Below are 14,786 nucleotides of genomic sequence, written 5' to 3' on the forward strand. Positions count from 1 at the left end.
ATCTTTTTTTCCTCCAACTTTTTTTTCAAAAGGACTATTCATAATTCTCTTATATCCATTTCTACACCCCATATCTTATCGTTTTTATGTTATGTTTTTATCACATCACACAATTTTTTGCAATGATATCTACAAATAAAGACATAACAGAATCAATAATGATAATTCGACATACAAACAGTACATATCTCCGACAGACGCTCCATTTTTTTTTCTCTCTCTATATATATATATCTTTGTTCTAATTCATATATAAATCCATTACTTCTCCATTCTTTTCAATTTTTCACCCCGGGTACCAATTGGATGTCTACATTATGCTGATATTTACTAATCATTTTCTTAATCGAATTAACTCAAAATAGTGGCAAATGAACATAAAAACGTGGATTGATATCGGTGGCTACAAATTTTGAGGAGAGAAATGGACCCAACGGGATTTTGGAGGGTACACCACAACACAACAGGCATGGTCCAATTCTGGACCAAACTGCAACATAGCAATGTGATTAACTGTACTCTCCAAAGGCTCTGAGCTCTCTTGTCCTTTCTTTTTCCCTCTAGTTACAACACTTCTGTCAAAAACCCATCAGCAAAAACCACAAAACCCAACTAGGCAATAGCAGATAAAAACCTTCTTTGTCTTGCATGCTTTTACATGCACCTCTTCCTTTTTTTCCTTCCATGATGAATAATGGTCCCCTCAACTAATCCCTCAACTTTAATTTCCTTCAACTACCAATAACTCTTTAATAGGTTGCTAAAGTTGTGACTAATGCTGATACATAGCTTCCATAATACCCATCACCCATCTAATGATATTCAATAATATGATGCAAATTGCATAGCATAGCTGCATTGAAAAGGAAAGCCTAAGTTTAAAAAAAATTTGCTCTCATTTTTAAAGCCTATTTCTGCTTTTTCATTTGATAGGTCTCTCAGCTATTAGTTACAGCTCTTCTGATCATATTAAATTAAAGCCATTGTTATTATGACTTGGAGCTTTGAGAACTGTGATGAGATATTGTGTTCTTTCTTACAGTTATATATATACTTCCTTAGTTTTTCCATAAACACAAGGAAGAAAGAAGTCAGGGTTTCTTGCTCAGCTTTTGTGTTTCCTCCATTCCCTTTTTCCTATTCAGTTTAAGCATAAATTCAGGATCTTGTTCTTTCTTTCTTCATACTACAATCTGTGTTCTTCCAGAAACGCCAGTAATTTTCTGTAAGGGTCCATCTTGGTGGGGTATTTGTCTTCATATCCTCTTCATTGTTAGAAGGATTAAGTCACCCCCCTGTTACAATTTAGTTATAGATTGTCTCTTTTTTTTCTTAAAAGAGAAAAATGCTCATGTAAGGCACAAAAACCATAAGAGATGCTCTTGAATGCAAGCCAAGCACCTTCTACTTGTTTTTGTCAATTCTGCTTCAACAATTTTCAACTTCTCCTGTGCCAAATCCTGTTTTGAATCAATACAACATCATGAAGAACATCAAGGGAATTAGCAATGCTATTTTTATCATGTTCATCCTCTCTCTGAGTGCAAGTTGTTATGGACAAGAAGACTTTGATGTTGATGCAGCTGCTCCAATGGAGAAAACAGAACAAGAGGCTCTGTACTCCACAATTCAAGGCTTTGTTGGCAATTCATGGAATGGCTCAGATCTTTATCCAGACCCTTGTGGTTGGACTCCTATTCAGGTATATATATATATATATATACAGTGTTAACTACCTTTTTACTGTGATAGCTTGAACAGTTCAAATTTGTTTCTGGTTGAAGTCTTATAATCATAAGTTCATTGCTACTTGATGACTTCAAAAGCCTCCTAGGTGTCTGAGTTAATGACTTGCAGACACTTTTTTCAAAATTAAAAGTGAAGCTTTGAGCACAAGCTCCCTTCTTCTATTAGTTCTTGAAGATTTTGCCTGATGGGTCCATAAATGAGGTTTTGGACTTAATTTTATAAATGAATTCTGGGGTGAAATTAAGCTTTCTTAAAATTCTAGTGTTAGTCCCTTGCCTAAATTGTTAGTGTAGAAGATTACATGCTGCTCCAACTATGTTCATTGTCTAATAAACCATGTAATAGCATGTTTAAATTAGCTTCTCTCTTCTCAGAATCAATTACGGAACCCAAAAGCTACTCACATAAGCTTCTCTCCCGGATTGATTCTGCTTCAAATCAATTCTGAAACTATAAAATTTGTAGAATATGATGATCAATTATTTGTTTAACTATTCACCCTTTGTTGTTTTCAACTGCAGGGTGTCTCTTGTGATCTGTTTGATGGATTTTGGTATGTTACTGTCTTGAACATTGGACCAATCGTTGACAATTCTCTGAGATGTACACAATATGTGGAATTTAGGCCACAGTTATTCAAGCTCAAGCACCTCAAAGTTCTATCCTTCTTCAATTGTTTTCAATCACAAACCAAGCTTCCAATTTCCATCCCCACTGGAAACTGGGAGAAACTATCAGGCAGCTTAGAATCACTGGAGTTCAGATCAAACCCAGGTCTCATTGGAAGAATTCCATCAAGTTTTGGGGTCCTCCAGAACCTCCAATCACTGGTGTTGCTAGAGAATGGGTTAACAGGTGAAATACCACCAAACATTGGCAATCTTACCAAGTTGAAGAGACTTGTTCTTTCTGGAAACTATCTTTCTGGGAGGATTCCTGATATTTTTGGAGGGTTAAAAGAGTTATTAATCCTTGATTTAAGTAGAAACTCATTGTCTGGACCTTTGCCTTTGACAATTGGAAGCTTAAGTTCAGTGTTGAAGCTTGATGTAGGCCACAACGTTCTGGAAGGGAATCTGCTAAATGAGTTTGCTAATCTTAAGAATCTGACCCTTATGGACCTTAGGAATAACAGATTCTCTGGGGGGTTGACATTGTCTTTGCAAGAGATGTGTTCCTTAGAAGAAATGGTTTTATCCAACAATCAAATTGGTGGTGACATCAGGATCCTAAAGTGGGAAAATCTTAAGAGCTTGGCCATTTTGGATCTCTCTAACATGGGGCTTGCAGGGGAAATTCCTGAGTCCTTATCAGAATTAAAGAGGTTGAGATTTTTGGGTCTTAGTGACAACAACCTCACAGGAAACCTGTCACCAAAGCTAGAAACTCTTCCTTGTCTTAATGCACTCTACCTAAGTGGAAACAATCTTTCAGGAGAGCTTAAATTCTCTAATGAGTTTTTTGGGAAAATGGGAAGACGTTTTGGTGCCTGGAACAACCCCAACCTTTGTTATCAACCAGATGGAGTAATGTCAACAAACCATGTTCCAAATGGGGTTAAGGCATGCCAGCATGGGGTGAATTTGCTAGAGTCTAACACAAAAACTAAGCTTTTCAATGGGAATATGGACCAAACTTCCCAATTCATAAGCTCTATGGGAATTTCTAGTTGTGCTACTAATGGCTTCTGGTGGATTTTTCTGGTAGAAATATTGATGATAGGTCTATTCCTAAACACTTAAATAGCTCTTTAACCAAGAAGAGTTCAACTTTGGCTTTAACTTTTTAGTTGGTACAATGTTACATCAAGTTGTATGTCTTATGTATCTTGTTCTAACATAATCTGATAGTCTTGTCAATTAATTTATTAGCCAGCAAGTTAGTTATCTTAACTTCAACACTGCGGCTCATTTAATTCCTTTCTTCAATGTCTGTATAATATAGTTATCTTTAATATCTGTATAATATCTGAGTTAGTGCATGTTTTAAAACTCTTATACAATTGATACATGCGAAGACTGGCTTTGCCATGTACAACAGGAAACCATGCCAAAGCCAATGACAAGATTTTTGCAGACAGTTCTGTACAAAGTACAGGTGGAAAATCATGTACGCATGGGGACTCTAAGCTGTGTATGGAGTACCACACTGAAACAAACCACTTGGACAATGGCGTGTGTTTTATTGCCCTTGATATTACTCATGTTTTGAATAAAATTGTGCATTATACACATTTTAGCTGCATAACAAATTAATGATTATAATAGCATAAACTGGTTAGTTTTCAGCTGGTAATTGGTATCTTCTTCTAGTACCATACAATACAAGGGCAAGTTGAGCTTTCAACTGTACCTAGACAAGAAGAATCATCTACAAAGTTATCAATTTTCTTTCCCTTAGTGGGTTGTAGTTCAGTTTTAACCCTTAAAATTTCTGTGAAACATTTGCATTTTGCAAGGTAAGGAAGGATGAGGAATTTGGAATGAGACTTTAGCATTTTTTTTTCTTTCTAGTTTCTGGTTTCCAATGCATGACAGTTATGACTTTAATACTTTGAAAGTGAGGTATAGAGGAATGCAGAAGGGTAGCCTCATAGGCCTGTAGCTGAGGTGTGGGGATGTGTGTCTAACTATATCTAAGTCCTTGATATGGGTAGGGTGGTGGCAATAGAATAGAGGGTACACAGCTTTTAATGGACCTTGTGTTTAAGAGGGCTATTATTATGGGGTTGGGTCCATTTCAAAAACTCTGGCAGATCTGGGCTCTCTGTGTTCAATGTTGGTTTTCTGAATTGTTCTTAGGGCATTAAACATTGTACAACTGTCTGTAAAGGAGGGAAATTGAATGTTCCTTATCTTTTCTCCACATTCTGTTCCCCCACAAGGAAACTTGAGTCTCAATGTGACCATGTGTCTTTTCACCATGGTTTCTTCCTTTTTCTTTCTTTTGTGGTTCTGGAAGATCACCAATCAAGAATCACCTGATGAAATGAAGTATAAAAAAAAGGCTAAAAGCAAATTGGTTTTTTAGCAAAATATTGAAATTAATTATGAAACCTAAGATAATTACCAAACGCATAGATCAACTAACATAGATGTATTTTGGGTTAAGCATTAAACTTAGGCGTGAATGCAATTGCATTAAATATTTGGTAAAGAGAATTTTGCCGCCAATCATAATTCTATATGGTTCAAACATAATTCACTCAGTAAAAGAATATATGAGGTTTAAAAGAAAAAGAAAAAAAACTCTAGAAAAAATTATTCTTTCAGAATCAATAATTGTAGAGAAGTTTTCAATTATAAAAGAGTTTTTCCCCATATGCTTTTAAAATCATTTAAAAAAAAGAGAAACTTTTGGATTATGGTGTATAAAGCTATGAATTGTCACCCAATGAAACAATGATGTTTTTTTTTGTATCAATGGAACAGAAGATTGACTTTTAACAGTGTAATAAATCTAATGGGTCGTATTCATCTTGAAATACTTAAGATTTTCTTGTCCTTGTTTTGTATGTAGCATTGTTTGTTAGGTATGAAGGTATCAAAAGGGCAATTACTGGGTCCATGTGTTAAGTCGTGCTCAATTCACCTTTGCCACAGTGATATATTAAATGCCACCATTCTACGTATTTGAGTTCCTGATCTTCCATAATTCAGTCTGCAAAAACTAACACAGCCCTCATCAAAACATGTCACGTGCAGGTTGAAGAATTTCAAATTCAGAAAATGGACATTAGGTTCTCTAAATTGAATTAATCAATAACATAATTAAATTTATTTACATTTTTCTTTGTTTCTGATTCATGACTACCAATAAGTGAAATGTTGGTTAAATCTGCCTATCAGGTTGATAATTGTCAAGGATTAGATAAAAATATACCTTCCAACTGGCATGAACTCAAATCCCTTATTCATGAGAATGTACTCGAATACTTAAAGCCATCCAAAATACACATCACTTACGGTGTTTCTGAAGAATAGTTAAAGTGGTAAGAGATGAGAAACATGCATGTACAACAGCAAAAACCTCTCCCCTAACCAACACTTTGTTGTTTCCGCCGAGAAGGTGAAAAAAAAGTATGTTTTGAAATGTTTGTATACACTTTTTTTAAAAGGAAAATATAACATTTTGCATTAATCACAATAAGTGGTGTTTAGACTTTAGACACAACTCTTAATTTGTTTCCTTTGGTGGAACAAGTTATCAAGATGTAATCTTAGAATTTATGTTCCAATGTGTAAATCCAAGTGAAGCTACTAGAATCATCAAGGAATCTAAAGCTATACTATGTTTCGAGTAATTAATGAAGGGTGTCAGGCTCTAGAGGTTGAAGAAGGAAATCCAATCTTGTGACTCAAACTGAAGCCACTCCTTCATTCTTTGCTGGGGATGAAGTCATAAGTCATTCATTTTTTGCTCCTAACCAATCAAGCAATCAGGCCACCAATCAACAAGCCATTTATGTTCATTTTTCTTCAAAAGTTAAATAATTTCTACCACCAAGCGTGTAAGATTAATTTACATGTGGTTGTTCTGGCATTAGTAGAGGTTTCGGGTTCAAGTCCATGTTAAATGCTACTGCGTTAAATACCCGGTTCAAAATTGCGAAAGGAACTAGATACACTAAAAAGTTAAATAATTACTTTTACTATATTGCATTTTCACTCTACACATTTGCTGTTATGGAAATAATATTTTGTTTCCTAGAATTTCAATTGACATTTTCGATCACTTTCAGAGAATTTAAATCCAATACAAACAAGTTCTTAGCACCTAATTATTTCAAAAATTTAAATGGATATTTTTAACATGTGAGGCTTATTGATTTTGAATGGATAAATATTCCCACATGAGTTTGAAGTGTGGATAATGCAAATGCTCATTTACTATGAGCTGGATTTTTTTTTATTTGGGCGACAAGTGGTAGAATACCGGATGATCAACTAATTATCTCAAAAGTCCCTGAATAATAGCTCAAATGATAAGAGTTTGGAGAACATATGAGTTGGGAGAGGAAGGTCCATGGTTCAATCCCTGGCGGTGGTGCAATTTAAATTCCGATGTACAACAAAAAAACTGATTATCTCAAAGTTTAAACTCTTGGGTTTTGTTTCTAACACGTTACTACTAAGATTTTTTAAATCTTTTTGAAATTTGAAATATTAAAGCTATATATTTAATATAAATTTTAACTTTCCAAGCTTTCACATGATAAGATTTTCCAAATTGAATTGAAATCAGATTTTAATTTTAAAGCAAATCAATAATTAATTCAATAAATCAGGGTTTATTAGTTTCTATTCTATATAGGAACTAGGAAGCCACTGTTTTCTACGTAACGCAAGCAAAACCGCCACTCTTCACCTTCTCAACCGGAAAAAAATGTTAACAAGGGGGAGGAAGAAGGCGCAGTTGATGGCTAACAAGACCACTGAATTACCAGATGAAATAGTATGTTACATACTCTCTTTACTTCCAACCAAACTCGCATTCGCCACCGCCATTCTTTCCAAACGCTTGACCTCACTTTGCCACTCATACACATCCTCTCTCCGGTTTTACCATGATGAAGGCGATGAATACGCCTTCCGCCGCTCCCTCCAATTCGTTAACTCAGTTTTGCTCTTCCCGCGCGAGCAGCATTATCATCCCTCGATCAAAGATCTAGTAATCTTTCTTAAACCTACCCGCCGTGGTGGACCTTACCCCGCCAATGAATGGCTTGAAGTTGCCAATCGGCACCCTATTGAGAGTATGGATTTAGACTTGCCTTATATGCCCAACTACATCTTGTCGACTAAGATGTTCTCCTGTCGAACCCTTGTGGTTTTGAAACTGAGCAACGCACGTAATAACACACGTGAGATCGGTAATTTTTCCACAGTTGATCTTCCCTCCCTCAAAACCCTTCACTTGTCATGGGTTAATTTCGGATCCTGTGACCGTTTCCAGAACCTTCTCTTTGGTGCTCCCATTCTTGAGGATTTATATGTTTCATGTATCGATGGGAAAATTCCCTTCCATAGAAAGGGGGCTAAACTCTTGCCCGAATTGCTCAAATTACATTTCGATTCTTATTCAGATCCTATCAAAGAATTACAAAAAGCCAAGGTAAGTGTATGAATATGATATACATGATATGACGGTTCTTATGCTCAAGATTTTATCCAGGTATGTGTATACATGATATGATGGTTGTTATTCAAGATTTGGTTTGGTAACTTCTAGATATGATGTTTGTTATGGTGAAGATTTGTATTATGTTGGAGGGATGAAAAAGAGAACGAAAGAAAACACAGAAACCGATGAATGAGTCTAGACTAAGGTGTAGTCTAAATTCATTTCTCGAATTCCGTGTTTTTTTTTTGTTCCCCTCACCCTCCAACCAAACAAAGCCTTAGTTTGGTAACTTTTAGATATGATGGTTGTTATGCTGAAGATTTGTTTGGTTTGTTAACTTAGATATGATGGTTGTTATGTTGAAGATTTTGTTTGGTTTGGTAATTTTTACAGGAGGAGTACCCTAGGTTTTTGAATTATATCCCCTCCATTGTGTTTCCAGACTTAATCCACATTGAACTAAATTTTCTACCCTATGAGAGCTGGAATCGCGTACTGCAAGTGCTTGGTTACTGTCCCAAGATTCAACATCTAGTCATAAGAAAGGTTTGTTGCATTTTTTAAGATCATTCTTATTGGTAAGGGTTAGGGGGCATGAGGGTTTGAGGATTGAATGGTGATGGTAAACAAGCTAATTTTGTCTATGTTTATCAGGGTAATTACAGGGTTTATCGTTACAATGAGAAACTAACATATTCAGAAGATGTTCCGGAATGTGTTTTATCACACCTCAGAACATGCTTTATTGGGACTCTGTCTCAAGAAAACTATGAAGATGATCTTCGTTTTGTTGCATATGTGATGAAGAATGCCAAGTTCTTACAAGCCTTGACGCTTTGCCCTTGCGCATTATTACCAAATCAAGAATCCTATGTTTTGAAGAAAATAGTATCACTACCAAGGGTTTCTTCGGCATGTAAAGTTTCATTATCCAATTGCAAGCTCTCTGGATGCAATTGCGGGTTCAATAGTACTATTGAATGTAAGCGCAGACACGAGTCCGTTTGTTGGAGAACCAAGGGGAGTTTTCTTGACCCAAGAAAATTTTATGCTCTAAATGCAAGCTGAGTTTTCTTGACCCAAGAAAATTCCATGCTCTAAATGCAAGCTCAATTGTCGGGGTTTGATGGGTTGTATAACAAAGGACTTTTCTTCCTTTCAGTTGTAAAATAAATTTGTTTAATTATTGTGGAGAGAGGACACCAATTGTTGTATTTTGATTATGGTGATTTAATTTTCCTTTGTCAGTGATATGTTAAATCTTACTTGATTCTATTCTTGTGTTGCTTTTGAGAGAATGGGAAGGTATGCAGTTCAATTTTAATTGATTATTCCTCTACTCTTGCTTAACCATATAGTTTATTTATTTGCTCGTGTAACGTTCTGCAAAATGAATAAAGAAATGATCATTTTCTACTAGAAAAAGGAAAAAAGGTAGAGCTATTGAAATTATTTCTATTAGAAGAGAGAAAAGATAAGATACTCGATGATGTTAGGAAAATTAGATATGTGATCGCATCCAATCAGGCTAACAGATTTGGGTATCAATATTAAAAGAGAGGATCTGTTTTTTGACTACTTCGACCTTGTCTCTCAACAAATTGAACTGGGTTGAAGCTAGAGCTTTGGTCAAATAAACTGCTCTTTGAACTGAGGTTGGAACATAGGCCACAATCACCTTGCTGCTTAGCACTTGATCTAATGATTTTTTTTTTGAAAGCAAATGAATTGATTTAAAGAGGCACAAGGGGTGCCCAACCCTCTTACAAGAAGTACATATTTTCAACAATCAATTACAGAAACCACCTCAACAAATTAATATAATGCACATATACTTCTATGTGCTTGGACCTAGCATTATAGATTAGATTTGAGGCCAAAGCACTTAGATTATCACATCAAAATATAGGTGTGCTATGAAAATGTTTACACCAGTTTTTGGTAAAAACATGAGAAAATTCAATGATCAATTTAGGCACAAGATTGGAGTCCTGTTTTATGGGTTCTTTGAGTTTGATGGTTTATAAACATGTGCGTTTTCGAGTGCTAAAAATGGAGAAGTTGTCCGATGACAACTTGGAAGAAACAACACTCCAACACTCCGTTGAGTATTGCAATAGATGTAGAAATTAGTAGAAAATTAAAATGAAGATGAAAGAAGATTGCAAATAATAAAAAACAAGAACTAAGCCAATCAATATTACTGGAATGGTAAAGGGTGGAAGGAATCCGTCAAACTCGCGCAAGTACAATGTCTTTCATGTCAAATTTCGATGATAGAATTTTTTTTGTCTTAATTACAATTTCAATGCAAGTATCATAAATAAGCATATCGTCTACATACAAAGAAATAATGACACATTCACCATCCATTATTTTAGCATAAACACATTTATCAACATCAAATGAGTAAAAACCATCACCAAGTAAAGTCTGGTTAAATTTCTCATACCATTGTTTAGGTCATGAAGAAGCAGTTCCACAAGAAAGATGATGCAAACAATGAAAAAAAAATAGAACAAATGAAAAGATGAAAATTTATAAAATAACCACGGAAAAAATCTTACTTGATAATAGAAAAAATCTTACTTGACAAGAAATTTTCATGCTCTAAATGCAAGCTCAAGACTTTGCTTGTAAAATAAATTTGTTTAATTATGGTGGGGGACACCAATAGTTTTTAGTTGTCTGTGTTATGCTAAATCTTACAATCAGCTTGGATTCTATTCATGTGTTGATTTTGGTGAAATAAGGCTCTATACTCTTATTCAGTCTTTGATCTAGACACAACACTTTGTTTCCTGGAGGAACAAGTTATCAAACTTGCTCCCAAAACTTCAGTGTCCTGCAACAGATTTTTCTATACTATGTATTGGTGGCCCAATCCGCACCAAAACTCCTGAGATATCCTAATCTGCTGATGGGCTTCAAGTGTAGGCAAAAATCCATTGTTCCCTTTAAATATCTAAAAACATGTTTGACACATTGCCATAAAATGTGGTTGGTACCTGCATACATTGAGTTAATAAGTCGACTTGCAACATAGGATACGTCCGGTCTTTATATTTGTCAGATATTGTAGAGCACCAATAGCCCTCCTGTAAGAGATGGGGTTTTTCATTAGTTCAGATCAAATAGCCCTCTTATAGTGATCTGCAAGTTTCACTCTCTAAGTTATGCTAGGAAGACACACTCTCTAAGTTAAACTTCCTTAGAAGGTTAGAAATAGATTTGGTTTGCTTAAGGTGTAGGCCTCCTACATCTCTACTCACTTCTACTCATGAGTGCAAACATAGCATTTAGTTGGTTGATAAATAAGCTGAGAAATGACTATTGTTGCTTGTTATAATTATGTCATTGACATATGTTAATAAGAAAATGAAGTGATCTTTGGATTTATGTTTCAAGGTGTAAATTCAAGTGAACCTACTATAATCATCGAGCAATCTGAAGCCAGAGGTTAGATTCCTACTATGTTCAAGTAATTAATGAAGGGGGTTAGACTCTAGAGGTTGAAGAAGAAGGAAATCCCACTCTTGTTACTCAAACTGAAGCCACTCATTCATTCTTTCTTGGAGCTGAAGTCACTCATCTTTCTGCTCCTAACCAATTAAGTGTGTGTTTGGAAAACTTCTGCAGATCCACGTTTGGCCCCGATCCACGTTTGCAGAAGCAAGAAATAGTTGCTTTTGGATTTCTGGATCCACGTTTGGCCTCTTCAGATTTGAAACCAAACACGCACTAAGCAATCAGGCAACTAATCAAGAAGCCATTTCTGCTCATTTTCCTACAAAACCAACTGCACCAAAAATGAAGTTGTCTGATTATGTAAAGCTCGTTGAAAAAGATCTTTTGGCAGCCATGAACAATATTATTTCAGGAGAAGTAAGTTCTAAAGCCACCATGACCGCTTCGTATGAGTCTTCAAGCCCAATTCCACTTACCCTCATGCTCCAACAATTAAGAGAGTTAGCCTTTCGCTCGAATTCTACTGAGCTCTTGCTAGTTGATCCTCATATCAACAATCAAATTTGAAAGGGGATTGCTACAATTGAGGAAATGCAAGACCAACTAACTCCTGCTCATGGTGAAGAACTTGGTGAATTTTACTCTTGGTACAACTCTTTCACTTCATAAATGGACAAATTACAATTTTAACACCACTGATATTTCTAGTAATCAAAAGAGCAAACAAGAACATGGAGGATTAAAGCAAAGGCTTATTATTTTAAGAGAGAAATTAATTTGAAATGAGAAGGCGATATCTGTTGGTAATTCTGATTATTTAGCCATTCTGGAAAAAATTAAGGAGCTTGTGGTAAACGTAGCAGAGAAAGCAAGCTTAATCAAGAATACTATAAAACTATTTTTCGGCAAAACCTATATTACATTATTTTTAAAATAAGGGTAATAATAGGTACAAAAATGTTATACCGCATTCTGTTCTGTCCATGATCCAAACAATGAAGTGATAAGTTTGTTCCGTTTCATTGTATCATATCTAAACAAAATAAACGAAATTTTATCAAGTTCCTCTCTATTATATTTCAGTCCAATTTGTTATGTTATGTTTGGGAAGATTTGATGCGTTCATTTTATACACTTTTGCTCCACATATTTTCTGTAATCCTTTAATTGTAATGTCATTGATGTGCAGCAGAGTCTACAGGTTGAGATATGAGATCTGCCTTGCGTTAAAGAGGCTCCACGAATGACTTCAAAGACTCGTGCTCTCTTTGCTTGATCTGCAAGGGAGTGAGAGTCCCTTGGGCATCCCTATTCGCAATGAAGTGATTGACGAATTGATCGGAAAGGTCATGCCAACTCCGAATAGAACAAGATGTGTAGTGACTTAAACTAATTTCGGAACAAGAATCAATTGTATAAGAATTTCAAAACATCCAATTATAGGAGCTTTAACTAGTACAATTTCGGCCAAAATAATACCATCTCTTAAATTGTGCATTGCCAATTTATTAAATCAGTGTTCTCGTTGCACATGCTTATAGAAAAATTAGTCACTCCCCATTTTCTACAATGCCATGTTTCAGGTGCTTAAATCCAAGAAAAGAAAAGAAAATCGCGCCTGAAAAAAAAGACTTTAAGATTCCTTATATGAAATTAGAAAGTAGGAGAAAGAAATTAAGGGAGGCATATCTCCATAATATAAAGGCCATGTGCTTGTTCTAACCTTCTAATGCTAAATATTCTAATTGTAGGCGCAATTAACTTGCTAAACCAGTTAAAAACAAAACAAAACAAAAAAACTAACTAAGCTATCCTTGTTCATGAAAAATATTAGATGTACATACGAATTTTTTGGGACATCCACGTAACATATGAGTTAGTGTCAATTTTTAGTCACTGCTAAATCGCCACTAATATCAGCAGCGGCTAAAAATCACCACTAACTCATATGTACCTTAGATGTCTGTTAAAACGTGTATGTACACGTATCATTGCTCATTCTCTGTGTTCCAATATGTGCTGAAGTTTTCATTGTTTCACAATTACACGCTTTGGTATGTTGTCTCAGGAAATCATTCTTATTGACCCTGAAATAGGACATTTTCAGACACCTAAAGTAAGAAATTTGGTGTCCCAAGTCCAAGCATAGCCGTCACCAAATACTTATACAAAAATATCCAATATTATTTAATTTCAAACGTTGACATTGAAAAATGAAAATTCAATAGTCTCTTGCGTGTACCTCACTTTTCTTGTTCATATTTCCTACTCTTCATTGACTACATCTTTCATTGTTCCCCCATGCAATTGCAAACCACATATATAAAACCACTTCCTCAGTTCATTCATTCACTATGAAAAACACCCCTCAACAGAAAAAAAGGGAAAAGACTCCAACATCTTCCTTAAACATTTTCCTGCATAACAAGCAAGCTAATCCAAAAACCTGAAGAAGCAAACATACCCTTTTTCCTTTCATATGGCCACTTCTCATTATTCTAAATCAGTGCATCCTTCATGCAAAGTCTTGTCTCTGATTCTTCTCCTTGTTTACTTGCTTTTTGTTGGTTCTTGCTCTGCAACAAGGACAGGGGCAACTATGAGGCTGAATCAAAGCACACAAATTCTCCGACCGAAGAACAAACCGGGTTTTCCATACAAAGGCATGGTTTTCAATTTCTTCCCCAAAGGGAGCATCGTTTCACCTTCAGGGCCTTCAAGGAGACATAACAAAGTGGTGGATGCCACACCTCCAAATTGAGCTGAATAAGATTTCCTAATTTACATTATTTTCTTCCTTTTCTTCTTTAGTTTTTGGTATTTGATTTCATGGAAGAGATGCAAGGTTTACAATCAGATACCATGCTCAAGGAAATTTGATCCTTAGAGGGTCTGTAATTTTTTTTCTTTTTGGTTGATCTGTGATTCTAATGTTTACTGTATATAAGAGATTATTGGCATATAGTAATATAATCACTCATTTCAATTTTCAAGTATGAGAGAGTTTTGTGAGTGTTACTATCTATTCATTTAATCCAATTGATTTTTGCTTTTTGATGATGAATTGATGATGATCAATCAAACCACATGGTTCTCTTGAATATCAGTTAATTAGTTTGTTTTCATTTCTGGGTGCAACTAGTACATCAGAAACATCAACAGTGGCCAGAATTGATTGATTTCATTCAATTGAACATGCCCCTCCACTTGTTTCTTTTCTCTGTTTCTACGTGTAACATTGACTTGATGAGGCGAGTGTTGATGAATAAAAAAGCCAGATTTTGGACGTATTCCCAGAACTGTAGCATGAAAAGGCAATAATAGAGTGTTCAGTGACAAAGTCCTCCAAGTTGCAATTTGGAAAACTTCGACGTGAGGAGTTTGATTGGCCCACTCGCTTGTGAAACTTCCACTCAATGAAATTAAAAACTTTGTTTTCTTCATAA

General features: G+C 35.4%; 2 protein-coding genes across 2 annotated transcripts; both read left to right on the forward strand.

The window, feature by feature from the left end:
• Positions 1-713: 713 nt before the first annotated feature.
• LOC130721157 (piriformospora indica-insensitive protein 2-like) lies at positions 714-3,530 on the forward strand. Its single transcript, XM_057571899.1, has 2 exons — positions 714-1,702; positions 2,271-3,530. Exons 1-2 carry the CDS (start codon positions 1,484-1,486, stop codon positions 3,489-3,491), a joined length of 1,440 nt encoding a protein of 479 aa, XP_057427882.1. The 5' UTR covers positions 714-1,483; the 3' UTR covers positions 3,492-3,530.
• Positions 3,531-7,134: 3,604 nt separating this feature from the next.
• LOC130719867 (FBD-associated F-box protein At3g52670-like) lies at positions 7,135-8,940 on the forward strand. The gene is made up of 3 exons (XM_057570466.1): positions 7,135-7,863; positions 8,266-8,418; positions 8,527-8,940. Exons 1-3 carry the CDS (start codon positions 7,135-7,137, stop codon positions 8,938-8,940), a joined length of 1,296 nt encoding a protein of 431 aa, XP_057426449.1.
• The last annotated feature ends 5,846 nt before the right edge of the window (positions 8,941-14,786 follow it).

This window comes from Lotus japonicus, chromosome 5 (genome assembly GCF_012489685.1).
Source record: "Lotus japonicus ecotype B-129 chromosome 5, LjGifu_v1.2".
NCBI lineage: Eukaryota > Viridiplantae > Streptophyta > Magnoliopsida > Fabales > Fabaceae > Lotus > Lotus japonicus.